Below are 20,476 nucleotides of genomic sequence, written 5' to 3'. Positions count from 1 at the left end.
ATAAAAGTATTGTTTACACTATACTATAGTCTACTAAGCATGCAATAGCATTATGTCTAGAAAAACAATGTACATGCCTTAGTTAAAAAATACTTTACTACTAAAAAATGCTAGGCATCATCTGAGCCTTCAACAGGCTGTAATCTTTGCTGGTGAGGGTCTTGCCTCAACGTTGATAGCTGCTGACTGATCAGGGTGGTGGTTGCTGAAGGTAGGCAGGGGGGAGGGCTATGGCAGCTTACTAAAGTGAGACAGCAATGAAGTTTGCCATGTGGATTGAATCTTGATTTCTCTGTAGCAGGCAATGCTGCTTGGTAGATAGAACGTCTTTCAAAATTAGAGTCAATCCTACCAAACTCTGCTGCTACTTTGTCAACTAAATTTATGTAATATTCTAAATCCTTTGTGGTTATTTCAACAGTCTTCATGTCACCTTCACCAGGAATAGATTCCATCTCAAGAAACTTCTTTCTTTGCTCTCCCATAAGAGGCAACTCCTCATCTGTTAAAGTGTTATCTTGAGATTGAGGCAATTCAGTCCCATCTTCAGGTTCTACTTCTGATTCTGGTTCTCTTGCTACTTCTACCAGAACTACAGTTTTTTTTTCCTCCACTGAAGTCTTAATCCCATGAAAGTCATCCAGGAGGGTTAGGATCAACTTCTTCCAAACTCCTGTTAATTTTGATATTTTGACCTCTTCCAGTGAATCACGAATGACCTTAATGGCATCTAAAATGGTGAATCCTTTCCAGAAGGTTTTCAGTTTACTTTGCCCAGAACCACCAGAGGAATCACTGTCTATGGCAGCTATAGTCTTACAAAATGTATTTCTTAAATAATAAGACTTGAAAGTCGAATGACTCCTTGATGCATGGGCTGCAGAACAGATGTTGTGTTAGCAGGCCTGAAAACAACATGAATCTCATTGTACATCTCCTTCAGAGTTCTTGGGTACCAGGTGCATTGTCGATGAGCAGTAATATTTTGAAAGGAATCTTTTTCCTGAGCAGGAGGTGCAAACAGTGGGCTTAAAATATTCAGTAAACCATGTTGTAAACAGATGTGCTGTCATCCAGGCTTTGTTCCATTAACAGAGCGCAAGCAGAGTAGACTTAGCATAAGTCTTAAGGGCCCTAGGATTTCTGGAATGGTGAATGAGCATTGGCTTCAACTTAGAGTCACCAGCAGCATTAGCCCCTAACAAGAGAGTCAGCCTGTCCTTTGAACCTTTGAAGATGGGCACTGACTTCTCCTCTCTAGCTATGGAAGTCCTAGATGGCATCTTCTTCCAATAGAAAGCTGTATTTTTTCCACACTGAAAATCTGTTGTTTAGTGTAGCCACCTTCGTTATCACAGCTAGATCTTTTGTATAACTTGCTGCAGCATCTACATCAGCACTTGCTGCTTCACGCTGCACTTTTACGTTTTGGAGGCAGCTTCTTTCCTAAAACCTCATGAACCAGCCTTGGCTAGATTGAAACTCTTCTGCTGCTGCTCCCTCACCTATGTCAACCTTACTAGAATTAAAGATAGTGAGTTATGGCCTTGCTTTGTCTGGATTAGGCTTTGGCTTAAGAGAATGTTGTGGCTAGTTTGATCTTCTGTCCAAACCACTAAAGCTTTTTTCATATCAACAATAAGGCTGTTTTACTTTCTTATCATTCGTGTGTTCACTGGAGTAGTACTTTTTTAAAAATTTATTTATTTATTTATTTTTGGCTGTGTTGGGTCTTTGTTGCTGCGCGTGGGCTTTCTCTAGTTGCGGTGAGCGGGGGCTACTCTTCATTGTGGTGCGTGGGCTTCTCATTGTGGTGGCTTCTCTTATTGTGGAGCATGGGCTCTAGGTGCACGGGCTTCAGTAGTTGTGGCACGCGGGCTCAGTAGTTGTGGCTCATGGGCCCTAGAGCACAGGCTCAGTAGTTGTAGTGCACAGGCTTGGTTGCTCCACGGCACGTGGGATCTTCCCGGACCAGGGATCAAACGTGCGTCCCCTGCATTGGCAGGCGGAGTTTTAACCACTGCGCCACCAGGGAAGTCCCTGGATTAGCACTTTTAATTCCCTTCAAGAACTTTTCCTGTGCGTTCACAACTTCACTAACTGTTTGGTGCAAGAGACCTAGCTTTTGGCCTGTCTCAGCTTTCAACATGCCTTCCTCCCTAACCTTAATCATTTCTAGCTTTTGATTTGAAGTGAGACATGCAACTGAACACTGAGAGGCCATTGTAGGGTTATTAACTGGCCTTAACTTCAATATTGTTGTGTCTCAGGGAATAAGGAGGCCTGAGGAGAGGGAGAAAGACGGGGGAATGACCAATTGATGGAGCACATCAGAACACACACACAACATTTATTGGTTAAGTTTGCCATCTTGCATGGTCATGGTTTGTGGCACCCCAAAACAATGACAATAGTAATATCAAAGATTACATATCACAGATAGCAAATGTAATAATAATGAAAATGTTTGAAATAGTTCAAGAATTTCCAAAATGTGACACAGAGACATGAAGTTAGCAAATGCTGTTGGAAAAAACAGCACTGATAGACTTGCTCAATGCAGGGTTACCACAAACCTTCAATTTGTAAAAAATGCAGTATCTGCAAAGTGCAATAAAGTGAAGTACAATAAAATGAGGTGTTCCTGTACCTTGCTTTTAAAATTAATTAGTGGACTTTTTTTAGTATAGTTTTAGATTTACAGAATAATTGAGCAAATATTACATAGAATTCCATTGTATGTTGCTTTTTTTTTTTTTAATTAGTGTTAAAGGATTGAAGGAGGCACTTTTTATGGTGGAAAGAGTATACATAGGCTTTGGGATCCAATTCTGGTTCCACTTTTTTTCTTAACTACCTATCTCTGGGCCAGGTACTCTCCAAATTTTAGTTTTCTTACTCATTCAGCAAACATTTATGAACATACTTGGTCCAGATGCCAAGCTCCATGCTCTATGCCAAAGAATGATCAAATAAATTTTAAAATTACTTTTCAAAACCTTTAGAGCTAATCTACTTTTATGATAGTGCTATTCAGAGTAGCCAATCTGTAAACTATATTCTGGTCTGTTATGAGATGAACTAGCACCTGAATGCACTGTAGTGTTTCCTTTTTTGTGAAGGTCTTTTTATGAAGAAAAAAAAAAAAGCCGAACTAGAGGTGTGTTTAGTAATGTAGTTGATTTTCCTGTCTCACAGACCACTAACACATTTGCAGATCAGCCCTGATCCACAGGGTACATTTTAAGTAGCTTTAGTATAAAATAACTCAAGAACTGTTACTTACAGTAAATGTAAACGTATGTTTTCTACCGTTCTTTTTTTCTCTTTGGCCATTTATCGTTTCTATTATGATTTTCTTCAATATTTTGCTGACAGTTTCCTTGCAAGTCTCTTCATTATGTAATTTTGCCTTTTTGCTTAATTGAAATTTTTAGGTATGGAAGAGTTAATTATGTCCTAGCTCGAAGAATAAAACTTTTAGAAGAAGTCAAACGATTGCAGAAGAGTCTAGGGGTTCCAGGAGATGCTTCATATACTTGTGAAACTGCAGGCTATTTCTTCTTATATCAGGTAAGAGATTAAGGGTTTTAAAATCACACTTTATTGTAATATGGTCTTCAGTTGGAAACTGGGATGGGTTCTGGAGATCCTTTCTTGAAAGCTTACTTTTTTATTGAGTAGATTAAAATATATGCTATTGCCAAAGCTATATTTTTGAGTGTTAAATGTTTGTATTTCCTATTCCCTTCACTTTTCTTTGCTAAATAACTTTGCTTGATGACTCATTCAGTGAAAGGCCAATGTTGCTACTTTATAAATATATATTACATTTTTTTCTTGCTATTGACGAAGTTTCTAGTCTCTCTCTCTCTCTTTTTTTTTTTTCATTTTTTTCCATTACTATAGAACTATAACCAAACAGTCTAGCTACCCAGTGGTAACAAATACAGTTCTTTAACTTGCTTTTGCTATGCATATTAATCAAGTAATGAAGAAAAACATACTTCCTTTTTAAATTTCTAGAAGTACATTTTGTTTTAGAATTAATTTCAAAGTAGGAGTTTAAGTTAAAAATTCTTTGACTTCAATTTAGAGGCATGTTTTTGCTTTTGTTTGGGGGTGTGAAAATTAATGAGAAATGTAAAGCCAAATAAAATAAATAAAAATAAACTTTAAAAGTCAACTGGTTTACTAATAATTTTAAATGGATTAAACATAAATAATGAAGATTTTTGTATAACTGTATTTGTTCTCTTTGTTCTAATGGTATTTGTATGTTTTAGGTATAAATCATAACACTGAAATTGTAAAATATATATGAAAAAAGAGTTTATGCTCATTATAAGCAGGTAAACCAGTTGAGTCCGTTCAGAATGAGCTGATTTCATGGCTCCTTGTGAAACACAGGACATATGCATGATCTTGCAAAGTTGTCTGCATTAGACTCAGACTGTTGAGAACTTTGAATAATGGAGTAAAGATCGTGCTTAAATGCATGTTTGTCACAAAATAAAAATCACTAGGCTCTCAGTGAAAACTAGTTTTAAAAGTAATAGAAATAATATATAAATTATAGAACCTTAAGTAATAAATTTGAGAAATATGAACTTGAGGCCTCAGAAGGCCTCACAGTTTTGAACACACAATAATCACATTGGGAAAGTTGTTTAAAAAGGGAATTCTCAAGCTCTGTCCCCAGAGACTTTGTTTTAGTAAGGTGTGGCACCAGGTATCTACATTTTTATTTAGCTTTTCAGATATTCTGCCTAAGGACCACACTTTGAGAAACACTGAAATTATAACAGAAAAATTGAGAGAATTACAAAAATGGAGATTAAGTAGGAACTGAGTAGAGCCATAGTTAACATTTATAGCAGGAGGTAATTGAACTACTTATGTCACAAAAGTCATAAAATGAGCTTTCAAATATATACGCAGCTTAACCAGAAGTTCTTTGTAAGTATACTAAGGAGAATTGGAAAAATTATGAAGGTCTAGAAGGTTTGACAAGTGCTGAATTGATTAAAAAGCTGCTAGAGCTGAACTTAACCATATATGGAGAGAAACTGAGATAGTGAAAAAATGAGGAATTTCTTTGTCCAGAGAGGTTTGGTTTTTTTTTTTTGATCATCAATCATAAATTGTTTTGAATATGCATAGAAAATCTGAAATGTCTGAGATAAAGTCCCATGAGATGATCCTGAGGTTCTTTCCCATCCCATCCGTACATTTTTTATCAAAGAAGTTTTTTTCCTACAGTCTTAAAGGTTACTTTTATGAAAGAAGGGCAGTCTGTCAGTGACTTGGATAAGCAATAGTCCTGTTGGGTCAAAGGTTGCTTTTCTTTTCCTTTTCTTTTACCTACCAAATCTTATTTTCACTCAATTCGTTTTTTGTTTTATTATTTAAAACATAAGAGCTGGCAAATTTAACCTCAAGTCTCTTTTTTTCTTACAGGTAATGTCTCGTTGGGAAGAGTATATCAGCAAAGTGAAAAATAAAGGTAACACGTTGCCAGATGTTACTGAAGTCTCCACTTTCTTCCCTTTTCATGAGTACTTTGCAAATGCCCCTCAACCCATTTTTAAAGGCCGATCTTATGAAGAAGACATGGAAATTGCTGAAGGATGTTTCAGGCATATTAAGAAAATCTTTACTCAACTTGAGGTAAGGGTTCTCAAGTTCTTTTAACTTTCCTTTAAGGGTTTTAAGCTTAGTTTGTTGTTTTTTTTAAAATGTAGTAAGTGGAATATTCAAATCTAGCAAACCAGATTATTACTTTTAAGTGAGATTATTGGAAGCATTTATTTTTCTAGTTGAAGAAATAAGTAAAACTTAAGATATGAATTGAATCCCCATTTTTCTGGTGTGAAAGTCTTAGCATTTAAGAAAGGAATGCTTTCATGAGGAGATTTAACAGTGGTTCTTTGATTTGGAATTTGGCCACTCTAAGTTCTTTATGCCTTTGATCTGTAAACAAAAAATGAGGTTGCTATGTTAGCCAGGATGACTGTTCCTGATTATTAAGGTGAAATAAGAATCACCACTATATAAAGGGGACAGAGAAGAATATGTTTGGAACCCAGGGAGCCCTGGGATGCTTCATAGTTTTCTCATTCCTTATTGGAAACATCATTGGAAGACTACAGCAATGCTGTAAAAGGATCACATTCAGACTCAGATTCCTCAGTAAGAACATTTAGGATTACTTCAGAGAAAAAGGGCAAAGACTGTGTCTTTTTTAAAGTCTTTGTACCTTTTAGATATGATTTTATCCCTACTTCCTACAACAATATCTGGCACGTAATAGATGTTCAGTAAACACTGATGTATTGTGTGAGTTAGGTGGCTAGAGATGGATGGATGGTAGGTACAGAATAATAAATAAATAATGTATATACATATGTAGTATGATAATGATAAATAAAATTTTAAAACCTGCAAAACAGTATTATAGTATATTTATGATTACATAAATAGAATGTAAAAGGATAAAAACATATAATTTCTAGTAGCTGCCTGGGGAGAGAGTGGGAAGAAGGATATATACAGGATACCTCCACCTGTACCTGTGATGCTTTAATTATTTTTTAAAAAACAAACAAAAAATGTTTAAAAGTCTGAAGTAAGTATGATATAATGTTCCGATGTGATAAAACTTGATCTTAGGTGCTCTGCACCGGCTTGTTTGCTCCTCACGTCCATCTGCTGTCCATTCCCCTCCTCTCCTCCATGGGGATCCTCTGCCATGGTCAGGGCTGAGACTGGTCCTTGGAGTTTTAATTTCCCAGCCTCTCATGTCAGCTGACTTTTGTCTGGGTTTAGCCAATGAGAAATGTGGCAAAAATAGAATAAAGAGAGAAGCCAGGATATTTCTGCACCAGCTCTCTCGGCCTGAGGTTTTGTCTCTTCCATGGCTCCAGTTTCTGCTGGCCTGGCCCACCGCAGTTCCAGCTTATTCTGGTACCCCAGTTTCTGGGCTCTGATAGCACTTCCTCCTCATTATCCTTCCTAGCCTAGGAATGGTCATAATTTCCTGCTGTTGCCAGTCTCTGGCTTACTTCGCCATTCCCTGGTTGGCTTTTCTGCTCCTCCATCACCTGTATAACGAGCTCCCTCAATAAATTCCCTTTGTTATGAATGCTTGAAGTAGTTTCTGTTTTCCTGGAGAGACCTTGAGTAATATAGACACAATGGTGATGGATATTTTATTCAGTATTTTTGTTGATACTGTAAATATTTTATCTTATACCAAAAAAACAGTCCAAATTGTAGCTTGACTGTCAGTTATTATTTGAACTCAATTAGTACCTTATTAATTATGGACAGAATTACAATTCTTTAGGCTTAGTTTATGAGATATTTATATTAATTTCTCATATTGTCTCATAAACTGGATTGTATGAATATATGCATGAGCTGTTTATTTTCCTAAAATAATATCTCATTGTTCCCCCACTTCCATAGGAGTTTAGAGCCTCTGAACTGCTTCGAAGTGGACTAGACAGATCTAAATACCTTTTGGTGAAAGAAGCCAAAATCATTGCTATGACCTGTACTCATGCTGCCTTAAAACGACATGATTTAGTCAAGTTAGGCTTCAAGGTAAAGACTTATATTTTAGTTCCTTAATTCATCTATGCAGCTGTTAGTTCTCTTCCCTTCCCCTCCCCTCCCCCTCCCCTGCCCCTCCCCCTCCCCTCCCCCCTCCTCTCCCCTCCCTTCCCCTCCCCTTCCCTTCCCTTCCCTAGGCCATTTCCCTTGGACATCTGCTTCTCACTGAAGTTTGCATTTATAATTACTTTAAAATGTGTCTTTTAAAAGTGACGATAACCTCCCATGTTTATATGATTAGTAAACTCTAAATCTAATTTTTCTAAATTTAGTTATCAGACATATGTCCTTTAAGTAATATTATAACCACATGATTGTCTAACTTCTAATACTTGTTAAGGTACATTAATTTATTTTCACTATGTTAAAAAAAATCTCCAAACAGAAGTAAAAGCTTTATACAAATAATATTTGACGTTTTTCACCTATTAGAAATATGTACACTTGTTTACCTTTTAAGCACACATACACTCCCAGTTATTTGTTCATTCAGTAAATAAAAAGCCATCTGTGTGAGGATGTGTAATACAGTTACTTATACTGTCAAAGGAGATATTTAAATGACTTCATCTTAAGATAAGGACTGGAGAGCTAAAGGGCAAGACAGCCTGTTACTCAGTTGAAATGGAATGTAATAATTGAGCAGTAAATTTGAATTTGCAGACACTTTGTGACTTTGCTGTTGATACTGACTAAACTCTGATTTTAATGCACATGATTTAACTTGCCTCAACTGTTTCATCTGTCATTAGTTATAGTGTTTGTGTACTGGTTTGAATTTAAAGTTAGCAAAAGCATTTGTTGTTGATGAAAGTAACTGACAATTTTTAAATGTTATGAGCTCACTGGAAGATAGGTGCTAAATAAATTCAAGGTGATAGAATTATTGTTATCTTGGATGAAAGTTTCCTCAGTTGCAAGGTAGGACAAATATGATAATTTATTAAAAGGTAGTGTGAACTTACCTAGTGGTGTGAACTTACCTTTTGCGAATTTTCACCTAAATATTTTTTTCTTGGGGCTGACACATAAAATATACTTTGGATTGATATTAAATTATATCAGTTTAATAATACAGGGAAATGATGCAGTCTAAATAGAGCATTTTATGCTTTCAGGCAGCTTGTTCACATGCATATTTTACAAAACATTACTTGTAGCTTATCACATTTCCATTGATCATTTTCTTACACTGTGTTATATACATCTAAAGATAGTTAACATGAGTGCTGATAGTATCCCTTACATCTTTTATATTTTTAATTTTGAAGTTTTATTTTTATCAAACTAACACATGCATCTGATGTAAGAGCTTAAAAACTTTGTAGCTCTACTTAACGTTAAAAAAAGGCAGTCCCCTACTCCCCTGTTACTCTCTAATTAATCTTTCAACTCTTCTAGTATTTCCTTTGTCCTTTCATTTATATCAATAAAGAATGTTAAATTTCCATTAGGCATATGTTTTGATTCTGTGCTGTCCCCAAGGAGACATGCAAGCACATTTGTGTACTCTTTTCCTTCCTTAAAACACCCAGTATAGTTGTGTCATAATTTTGCTTTGTGATTAAAATCTCCTTTTCAACAGAATCTATAGATATGTTTTTTTTTAATTAGAAATAATTTTTTAATTTTCAAAGCAGAGCCACAGTAAATTCCCATAAAACCTATTCATTAATCATCCAAGTTTAAGCAAAGACAACTTCTCAGTAAATATTCTAAGATGTTAGTTACTTATGAAATGTATCTGGTGCAGAGAATTTTTATTATTTTATTTTATTTTTTTATAGATATGTTTTTATAAGTTAAATCACATTCGATTTGCAGAATTATTTCTCAGGAAAGAGACTCTTTTTTTTTTTTTTTAACATCTTTATTGGGGTATAATTGCTTTACAATGGTGTATTAGTTTCTGCTTTATAACAAAGTGAATCAGTTATACATATACATATGTTCCCATATCTCTCCCCTCTTGCGTCTCCCTCCCTCCCACCCTCCCTATCCCACCCCTCCAGGTGGTCACAAAGCACTGAGCCGATATCCCTGTGCCATGTGGCTGCTTCCCACTAGCTATCTACCTTACGTTTGTTAGTGTGTACATGTACATGACTCTCTCTCGCCCTGTCACAGCTCACCCTTCCCCCTCCGCATATCCTCAAGTCCGTTCTCCAGTAGGTCTGTGTCTTTGTTCCTGTCTTACCCCTGGGTTCTTCATGACATTTTTTTTTCTTCTTAAATTCCATATATATGTGTTAGCATACGGTATTTGTCTTTTTCTTTCTGGCTTACTTCACTCTGTATGACAGACTCTAGGTCTATCCACCTCATTACAAATAGCTCAATTTCATTTCTTTTTATGGCTGAGTAATATTCTATTGTATATATGTGCCACATCTTCTTTATCCATTCATCCGATGATGGGCACTTAGGTTGTTTCCATCTCCGGGCTATTGTAAATAGAGCTGCAATGAACATTTTGGTACATGACTCTTTTTGGATTTTGGTTTTCTCAGGGTATATGCCCAGTAGTGGGATTGCTGGGTAGGAAAGAGGCTCTTTAAGCTGTCGTCTTTGAGCTGTTCCCACACTGTTTTCCATATTGTGTCTATCACCTTCAGAGTCCATGTGGGAACTTCTGAGAAAACATGGCTTTTTGAACCTCTCCCTTCTCCTAGATTCCTACCAGGATGACCTAATTAATCATTGTAATAGGGAAATTTAGCGTTAGATAGAGCTAGAGAAGACACCCATCCACATGCCTAAAACTTTCAGGTAGTTTCGATAGAAACAGTGCAGAACTGAACCTTAACTTTATCATGTACAGTGGAAATCCAGCTCAGCTACCAGTTTTGAACAAATATAAGCATATTTTGGTAAAATGAGTAGCACAGAAATTAGAGGATATATGAACACAGTTAGTTTAAAAGAGTTAATTAAGTATTAAGAGCAAATATGCTCCCCCTACCTTCCACTTCCTTAGAAAACAAAATAAGGGGAGAAAATTTTGAAAATAGAAAATAAAGGAACTCTAATTGTTCTAGGTGAAAGTCTCAAAGAAAGTATTTTACCGGTAAAACAAGGAATAGGATATCTTACTATCATAAGTAGCAATCAGAATTAGAAGTGGAAGGGAAAAGATAAAACCTGTTGAGAATAAATCTAGAAGAAAATTGGGCACATCGAAGAGCAGGTACATGAAAGAAAGAATGAAATTTCCTTAGGTTGGAGAAAGACTTGACTTTTCATTATTTTACAAATGTGCATTGCCTAACATTCCTGGAAACTGGGCTAGAGGGAAGATTCAGGGATCAAACAAGTACATAAATATACAGATAGAATTACAAATTGTGATGTGCCGTGAGACAAAGGCACAGAGTACTGTGAAACCCGTTTTAGATTGAAAAGTCAGAGAAGGCCTGGATAAAGTGGGTTTTAAGCTGATACTTTAAAAATGAGAAAGAGCCAAGCAGACAAAAAGTGAAGAGAAAATAGCATGTTCAGAGGGCCTGAGGCATGAGTGGTTTTACCATTTCTGAGAAAATGAAATAGGTCAATGTAGTTGAAGCTTAGTGAGTAAGGAGGAAGGTGACATGTAAAGTATGAGAGGAAGGCAGGGGCCAGCTTGAATACAGGCCCTAGTTAACACATCTCTTACAGTCCACATTAAGGGTCTTTTTTTCCTAGGAAAGATGGAAACCAATGAAGGGTTAGAAACCAGGTGACGTGATGTGATGACTTGTTATATGAGTGGTTTAGAGGAGGCAAGACAGGAAGGAGAGGGACTAGTAAAGAGAGTGCTGGCAGTAGTCAGAGTAGCAGCTTGGATTAGAGTGGTGGTGGTAGTAGAAATGTAGAAAAACAAATAGATTCTAGATGGAGTTTTGAAGGTAAAATTGACATGCTTTGGTGATGGATTGAATGCCGGGGGTGGGGAACAAAAGGAGATTGTTGAGTGCCAAGTAGGATTCATAAGGGAAAAAAATTACTGCAAAATACTACCTAGGATAAGAGTACCAATGGAAATGACCTCATATATGATCATAGGTTGATTCTTGCTTATATAGAACTTCAAAACTGAACTGAAAATAACTAAATTGATAATCTCAATCCAAGAAATGATAAACGAGGCTTCCTTAATGTAGAGTTGTATGTTTAGGGCACTTCCTTAAAGTTAAAGACTTGAATTAGAGAAGCGGTAGCATAATGGTAAAGAAGATCATGAACTTCCTGTTTGAATAATCTGTTGTTATTTTGATCTGAATTATTTGAGGGGTTTGGGGATGCTTATTACGGTCTTGGTGGTAGCTGTTTGGCTTTCAAGCTCTCTTTTTGACAAGCTTTCTTTTTTCTCCCTTTCTCAGTATGACAACATTTTAATGGAAGAGGCTGCTCAGATTCTGGAGATAGAAACTTTTATACCTCTTCTTCTACAGGTAAGATACTGAGATTGAGACAAAGAAAGTAGAGTTTTGGGCTTCCCTGGTGGCGCAGTGGTTAAGAATCCACCTGCCAATGCAGGGGACACGGGTTCGAGCCCTGGTCCGGGAAGATCCCACATGCCACAGAGCAGCTAAGCCCGTGTGGCACAACTACTGAAGCCTGTGCGCCTAGAGCCCGGTGCTCCGCAAAGAGAAGCCACCGCAATGAGAAGCCCGCACACCACAATGAAGAGTAGCCCCTGCTTGCTGCAGCTGCAACTGCAGCTAGAGAAAGCCCGCATGCAGCAACGAAGACCCAACACAGCCAAAAATAAATTTATTTTTAAAAAAGTAGAGTTTTAAGAATTCTGGGGGGTAGCATCAGAAAACTACCCAGTTTGGGGGTGCTAATTGCTATGATTATGTGTTCTCCTTAACTTCATTATGTTTGGTATTCTATTTTAATCTATTCGCTGGTTATTGAGTAGTTTGTATTGTTTGGGAGCACTATTTAAAAATTCATAGTTTATCTCTAAGTTTTAAAAAGACTTAGTAATTTTAATCAAGAAAATTACATTGTTAGGCAGTTTGGAGGGAAGATGAGCTTCTTTTTCATTTCTTTTATTTAGAGTTGTTTCTGGAATTGTTTTTGATCCCTGGGTACATGGCTTTTCTTTATTTTGTGCCTGAATTTTTTTAGATAAATGATGTTTAAGAATGTTTTCTTATTTTACAGTAGTCTTTACTATGGAGCATAAAAAACCAAATGTGGAATTCCTAATTGAAGAATAGAGGCTACTCTAATTTATAGATAAATTGGGTTCCGAAAATTGTTTTATAAAGCCAAGTTATTTGGGACTTGTATTTTATCAGAATATGTTACAAGGAACAAGGAGACAGAGTAGGAAACTGAAGTATTAGTGTAGGCAATTAAAGAAGGTATAATTTCTACTGCCTTGGGGGGTTCGCAAACTGGCTCTTGGCGTAATTGTGATACAAGGTATTTACTTTGACATCTTTCCATTTCCCGGCTTGGGCATCTGTTTCTTTCTGTGCACCCTTTGCCTAATTATGACCTAAGTCTCCCAGACCTCTTTGGGTTACCCTGCATATTAAAGTACGGTAATTCCATGCTTGCCTCTCAATCCCTCCATCCTCCCTCACACACTGTCAGCCAAGAGCAGTGGTACCCATACAAGTCGCTCTGTAAATTTGCCAGATTCTTTTCTGTGAAACTGGGGAAGAGCAAGAATTAATAAGCTGTTAAAGTCATCTTGTGAATAGCAAGAAACTTGTGCAATAAATTGGAGATTAACAGGGTAATATATTAGAATATTTTGCCATTTCCTCATTTTTTATTTCTAGAATCCTCAGGATGGTTTTAGCCGACTAAAACGTTGGATTATGATTGGTGATCATCACCAGTTACCTCCAGTCATTAAGAACATGGCCTTTCAGAAGTATTCAAACATGGAGCAGTCTCTCTTCACTCGCTTTGTCAGAGTTGGAGTTCCTACTGTGGACCTCGATGCCCAAGGGAGGGCCAGAGCAAGGTAAAGGAGACAGGGCAACGGGGGCCAGGGAGGGTGGATGGTAGGGATATTATTTCTATTTAAGGGCATCATTTTGATGATCCAAGTATTCAATAACATCTTCTGTATAGACTCTTATCTGTTATCCAGGAACTTGCCTGGATACAAATCTACAAATTGGAAAGTACCTTTATTACCTTCAGCATGGGGTGTGAATTGACCAAATTATATCCTTCATTTTATTCATTGAGATTAATTTAAGTGACTTCTCAGCTAAGAGCTTCTTTTCACTGTCACCTCCCTTTTTTTCATGCCCCCAAAATATATACGATTAATATCATTTTGAAATCTAAAGCTAGAGGTGAACAGGAGGAGAACACACTAATTCTTAGTTCATGAAATGTACAGGTCCCCTCTCATAGTTACTTCAAAAATTTTTTCACTGTGCAGACTCTTCCCTGATGTTTTTACTTAAGGAATAAAGGTAGCATTTACCTCAGAGAACGTAATGGAGCTATCATTTCTTGTAATATCATCAATCTTCTGATTTGGTTACTTACAGGGAGACAAAGGTTGCAAAAGCATTATTGTTAAAAAGAGCACAATGTGGATAATATGAAAATTAACAGGAAGAGCCCATCCCTTAGAAACCCCCTTATATATATTAAAAGGGGATTTACAATGCTAATATTTCCTGTTTTGGGGGGGGATTTGTCTTTGAAAGCTTGTGCAACCTCTACAACTGGCGATACAAGAATCTAGGAAACTTACCCCATGTGCAGCTCTTGCCGGAGTTTAGTACAGCAAATGCTGGCTTGCTTTATGACTTCCAGCTCATTAATGTTGAAGATTTTCAGGGAGTTGGAGAATCTGAGCCTAATCCTTACTTTTACCAGGTAAGAAAAAATAGGAAACTTTTAAGTTTATTTTGCATTTTCCTGGCTGAATTACTACCTAAATCAGTATTACTGAACCACTTGGACAAACCATTAAATAAAGCAAAGTTAGATCTCCACCTCACATACAACACACAATTTTCCATTTCAGATGGATTAAAGATATATACACCAAAGAAAAGAAACTTATATAAACATACTAAAAAAGAAGAAAATAATGATGAATATATAATGTTGGGGTAAGAAAGGTCTTTTTTAAGCTCATTACCAAAACCATACAGAAAAATATTGCTTGATTGAGAGCAGAATTTATTTTCAGCCTTTAAAAAACAATGGGTTGAAGTCTGGATGTGTATAGAACTCTTTAAAATCACTTATAAAAGAATCAACCCCCCAACAGGAAAATGCAATAAGGACTAGAATATGCAATTCACAGAAGAAGATATAGATTTGTAGCAAGTATAAATCACTGGAATATATTTTCACCTCTGTTGCGTTAGGTTTGGGAAACTATATTCATGCAATGCTCGTAGGAAAGTAATTTGGTGAACATATTGTTAGTATGTATTAAAAGCAATACTCTCACTTATAGGAATTTATCCTTTAAAAAATGGACAAATTTGCAAAGACTTACATGCTAAAATGTTCATCACATCTTTTTTTTATTGCAAATTATTTTTGAAAGGAGAAACAACCTTAATTACACTTTCACCTATTCCATATAATACTGAATAGCCACTAAGGGTGACATTATAACTTGGTTTACTGACAGGGAGAACTTTTATGCTATATTAATGAAAAAATCAGCTTGCAAAGTGTATCTATAGTATCCCGTTTTGCTTTTTAAAAAGCAAAACATACATATAGAAATATGTACAGATAATCTCTACAAAAAGATCTGGCAGCATATGCACCAAAAGATTTGTTCTTTTATCTATATTAGCTGATGCTTAGATAAATGTAGTTTGTTATCAATACAGAAAATGGAAAGATTTACACAGTCATGTGGCTCCTGTCTTCCAAAGAACGAGAAAATTTAGATGAAGAGTTAACTGAAGCTGTGTGTCACCAGAATACAAATGATTTTTCTGAAGGTCTTCCTGTAATTTTCCTGTTGCCTTTACATGAAATCCAGCTTCTTGTCTTTTTTGATTTTCATGTTATGTTTATGTTCTCATTTTACTTTCTTCTCTCATCTGTTACTTTCAATTTAGTCTCTGTTGAACTGTACTAAGCAGCCTTGTGTATGCTTTCTCACTCTCAAGTAGTATATTTAAGTCTTGGTCTTAAACTCCTTCCCATCCATCTTTACCTAGACCCTCTAAGGTCACAGCAGGCCAGAATGATCAATTTGAGGCCACATCCTCTTCCCATCTGAAGTGGTCTGGTAGAGGTGGCAACCGTTAGTAAGAGAACGAACATAATACACACACAAAAAAACTAAGAAGTATGAAGGAAAAAGGAAAAACATTGTGTCAAAATTGAGAGCCAACTACGGTACTGCTGGATGTGTATGTTAGACTGGATTTTCTGCTGGCTTCTAAGATAGTTACCTTGCTTCTTTATGTTAATATTTCTTTCCATAACTATAGTTGCAATACACTGTAACAGGATATTATTGATCTGTATTGTGATTGTTGTGGTCCCAGAAATATTAAGCCTTTAAGTTGGTGACTTTTATTTTATGATTGTTCCATGTATTGCAAATATATTGCAAATGTTAAAGGAAAGTAATTACCACATACTCTATTTTTATTTATCGTTGTTAATTTAGGATAAGTTATTGCTCAGTTTTATGAGAGGTATTCACTTGTCCAAGATATTAACTGTTCACTTCTTGAGGTGTGATAAATGAACAAATTGTGCTAGTTAACTGTTTTTTCTATAAAGGGAAATAAATACACAATCTGATTAATGTTTTCATTACAGAATCTTGGAGAGGCAGAATACGTAGTGGCACTTTTTATGTACATGTGCTTACTTGGTTACCCTGCTGACAAGATTAGCATTCTAACAACATATAATGGACAAAAGCATCTTATTCGTGACATCATCAATAGACGATGCGGGAGCAATCCATTGATTGGAAGACCAAATAAGGTAGTTTTACAAGTATAATATGTTCTCTTATTCATGTTGTTGGCAAGATGGAAAGATTTATATTTATTATGAGTTATTTATGTTGTTCTACCTTGTCTCTTTGCTATCTCCTTTTAAAATATGTGAGAAAATGAAATAATAGGAACTCTATAAATCATTCTCTGGCAATTCTGACAGTGTTATTAGTTTGCTGTGAACGTCTGTCTCAACTATCACATTGAAGATTTTTGTTGACAGTAGTCAGAAGTAAATGCTTCTGAAACTTTTTGTTGGTAAAATGATGTCTAATGAAATTATTTATGTCCTTTATAGTAGAAATAGGAATTGTAGCATTTTTTTATTTTGTTTGTCTTACAAAGGTATAATTTGTACTGCTTCTTATTGTGTGTGTGTTTAGGGGGCTGTTTTTTCTTGAGGCTAAAGGAAAATCATAAAGTACATTCAGAACTTAGGATTTTTTTTATACTTCTTTATGTGATATGATGGAGTAATTGCAAATAAAAATGAAGATGCTTGATTTTGTCAATTAGAAAGAATAACAAACATAAATATAGTATTAGTAATGATGCAATTAGGACTTTGGCTGTGAACATAGCTATATAAAAGCTCTTTTACCTTTTCTTGGAAATCATCCACAAGTAAGAGAAAAATGGGAGGAAGAAAAATTCCATTTTTAGTGAGAGGACATGTGGCTAAGATCAAGAAGAAAAAATGGGAAGAGAATTTAGGGTCTTGAAAGTGGCAGCAAAAGCACACTTTCTGAAAGTGGTGGCATACTTTGAAGTATAAGAGCCACATCCCTATTATTCAGCAACGGATATGGGTATTGGGGTGAGCAGAAGCCTTCCTGGTTCCACGCTGATTCAAAGAAGACTACAGATGAGCTATATTTGAAAAAAATACACCGTCTCTATAGTAACAGTGAAAAAGAGAACCATCTGTTGTTAAAATCACTGAGCCTTTAGAAGAAAGTTCTGCTCACCCTAACCTAACCTCTTGTGCATAGCTAATCTGAGAAACCCGCCTAATCAGTGGTAAATAGAGGAGAAAAGGAAACTAGCACAAGCTCAATTTATAAATGAGGGAAAGAGCATCCGAACAAACTAATTGACAAGATAACATTCTCCAGAAAACATGTTGGCCTAGAATAGATGAAAATGTTGAATGCATATTTGGGTATGAATTTTAAGATACTTAATGAAGTATGCATTTCTGTGAGAGAAGGCTACAAAACAGAGAAATTGAAGAACCCAGGAAGAGATGAAATGTGAACTGGCAGAAAATAAAACAAAATCAAAGAAATGGAGACAAAATTAAAAGGAATGGGGAGGAACAGGCACTGTAGAACACTCCATAAGGGATATAGAGAGTGAAAATGAGAAACTAATAACTTTGAAATATAGGAAGTTTAGAAATAGAAGAACCTCAGTGTCTGAGTCCTTTTATTTATGAGTAATAGAAAAACTTAAACGATAAGGAAAGTTACTCTCTCTCATAACAAGAAGATGAAAGTAGTGTGGCTCCAGGTTAGGTTACAGTGTGACGCAATGATGTCATGAAAGACCAAGGTTCATTTCATCTTTCTGCTCTGCTGTCCTCAATCTGTGAGCCCAGTTCTCAGACAAGCTCTCCACATGGTCAGGATGACAACAGAATTTCCAGGTATAATATCCACACATAAGAGCAAAGGACTATATCCAGAATATATGAACTCCTATAAAAGTCATTGTAAAATATAGACAACCCAATACAGAATTGGCAAATGAATTGGACAGCATACAAATGGACAATAAGCACATGAAAAAATGCCTACCATCACTAGTTGTCAGGGAAAATGCAATTAAAACTACAGTGATGCACCACTACACATCCAACAGAATGGCTAAAATTATAAAGATTGACAGTATACCACGTGTTGGCAAGGATGTGGAGCAACTAGAACTCTGGAACTGGAACAGTGCTAGTGAATGTGTGTACAGCAGCTTTGGAAAACAGTTTGACAGTTTCTTATAAACATCCACACAGTCCAGCAATTTTACCCCCAGATATTTATCCAAGAGCAATAAAAATGTATTTATACAAAAGTATTTGGACATGAATATTCATTGCAGCTTTATTCAAAATAGCCCTAAACTAGAAACAACCCGAATTCTGTGAACAAGGGAATGAATAAACAAATTGTAGTGTATTGGTTCAGTGGAATACTATTCACCAGTAAAAAGGTATGAACTTCTAATTTATGATTCCATTTTTATGGAATTCTAGGACTGGCAACAAAATAATCTATAGTGACAGAAAGCTGATCAGTGGTTGCCTGGGGCTGGGGGATACAGATTTGATGACAAAAGGGACTGAGGTAATGGAAATTGTGATTGTGGTGGTGGTTATTTGGGAGTATATATTGTCAAAATTTATCAAATTGTACATTTAAAATGTTGCTGGGCATCAAATTGGGATATCAGGTATATAATTAGCTGAACAACAGTCCCTGCTTTCATGGAGCTGAGTAGTCTAGTAGGGGGAAGATTGTTAATTCCACAAATATAATAGTTACTTAGGTGTCTGCAGAGTTAAAGATGAGTGCTATAAGTGTGAATAACATAGGGACATAGCCGAATCTGGTTACCATGGTTTATTTCATAGTGTTCATTCACTTGTTCTTTCGATTCCAAGTATATAGTCATGTTCTTTTGGGATTGATTATTTTAAGGATAAGATTTTTATTTCTAGCACTTTATTTAAATGATCTCTCTAGAGTTTTTGCTTTTGAAAATATACCATATTCCCCCCTTTTTTTGGCCTCAGGTGACAACCGTTGACAGATTTCAAGGTCAACAGAATGATTATATTCTTCTTTCTCTAGTACGAACCAGGGCAGTGGGCCATCTGAGGTATGTAAGGAAACATTTTCATAATAGTGTTGAACTTTACTGTATGCTTTAATTTTGAGCTTCTGTGGCTAAGTAGTTTTAAATTTTATGTTGAAAGTTTAATTAATTAACTTTTGGTGCTTTTCGTTGGACTGTAGCAGTATCATATTCTTTGTATAGTTAGTTAATCATTGCCATTGCTTCTGAATTTTTTGAATCTTAAATGTTTTAGTAATTTTAACTTTTTTACTCTTCAGGAACAGTCAGAGATAGCATTTAATCATAATATATATATATATGTATGTATGTATGTATCTCCTATGTCTGTTTGAAACTTAATGTCAGAAATTAAAGGAGGTAAAGTGGTAAAAAGTCTAAGAGTAAACTTGGCATTGCACAGGATTTCTCACTTTTCCCTACACAGTCTTTTAGCTTCAGTGTTAGGATAAAGGAACCATTTGTTCTCCCATGATTAAGAATTGTCAAAACGAACAGTAATATATTTTTATCATTTATTGTGATGTATTTATGTGCTGGGGATTTATGGGAATAATATCTCCTTGTTACAAAGCAGCCATTTAGTTTTATATAAACGTTCATCTCATATGACTTACTAGCAAAACTATAAGGAGAGTTCATTTTATTATTTTATTTGATGAATATAAAAAGAAAATTCTGCAAGCTCTCATAATGTTGTCATTAAGTCAAGATCTATTTGGTGCTTAACCCAGAGTGATCAGGTTCCATTAGACCGATAACTTTTACGTAAGAGTAAACAAAGATGTAATGTTTCAAGAAATTGTTTCAATACTATAGCATTCTAAAATACAGTGTGTTTTTACTTAAGTGTCAAACATGTTTTGGAGACTAACTTTTCTAAAAAGCGGTTTCATTTCCACATTGAAATTTATAGCTGCTGCTGCATAGGGTATCATTATGATTTACATAATTAAAATCTCTTACCCAAACTCACAGTATGAATACGTGAATACTGCTTCTTCCTCTTCCCTTTTTCTTACTCTGTAGTGCTTTTTTTGTCTTTTTCA

General features: G+C 35.7%; 1 protein-coding gene across 4 annotated transcripts in view; it reads left to right on the top strand.

Annotated features, from left to right (window-relative positions):
• The window catches only part of AQR (aquarius intron-binding spliceosomal factor), a 111,562-nt gene that overhangs the window by 72,363 nt on the left and 18,723 nt on the right, over positions 1 to 20,476 (top strand). For all 4 annotated transcript variants that reach the window (XM_019935244.3, XM_019935243.3, XM_019935245.3 and 1 more), the window contains 8 exons: positions 3,438 to 3,573; positions 5,461 to 5,670; positions 7,471 to 7,608; positions 11,976 to 12,047; positions 13,398 to 13,585; positions 14,289 to 14,460; positions 16,390 to 16,560; positions 19,366 to 19,451. In XM_019935244.3, coding sequence (XP_019790803.2) covers positions 3,438 to 3,573; positions 5,461 to 5,670; positions 7,471 to 7,608; positions 11,976 to 12,047; positions 13,398 to 13,585; positions 14,289 to 14,460; positions 16,390 to 16,560; positions 19,366 to 19,451 — 1,173 coding nt within the window. The remainder of the gene's footprint in view (positions 1 to 3,437; positions 3,574 to 5,460; positions 5,671 to 7,470; positions 7,609 to 11,975; positions 12,048 to 13,397; positions 13,586 to 14,288; positions 14,461 to 16,389; positions 16,561 to 19,365; positions 19,452 to 20,476) is intronic.

This window comes from Tursiops truncatus, chromosome 2 (assembly GCF_011762595.2).
Source record: "Tursiops truncatus isolate mTurTru1 chromosome 2, mTurTru1.mat.Y, whole genome shotgun sequence".
Classification (NCBI taxonomy): domain Eukaryota; kingdom Metazoa; phylum Chordata; class Mammalia; order Artiodactyla; family Delphinidae; genus Tursiops; species Tursiops truncatus.
This window is presented reverse-complemented; position numbering and strand designations above follow the sequence as displayed.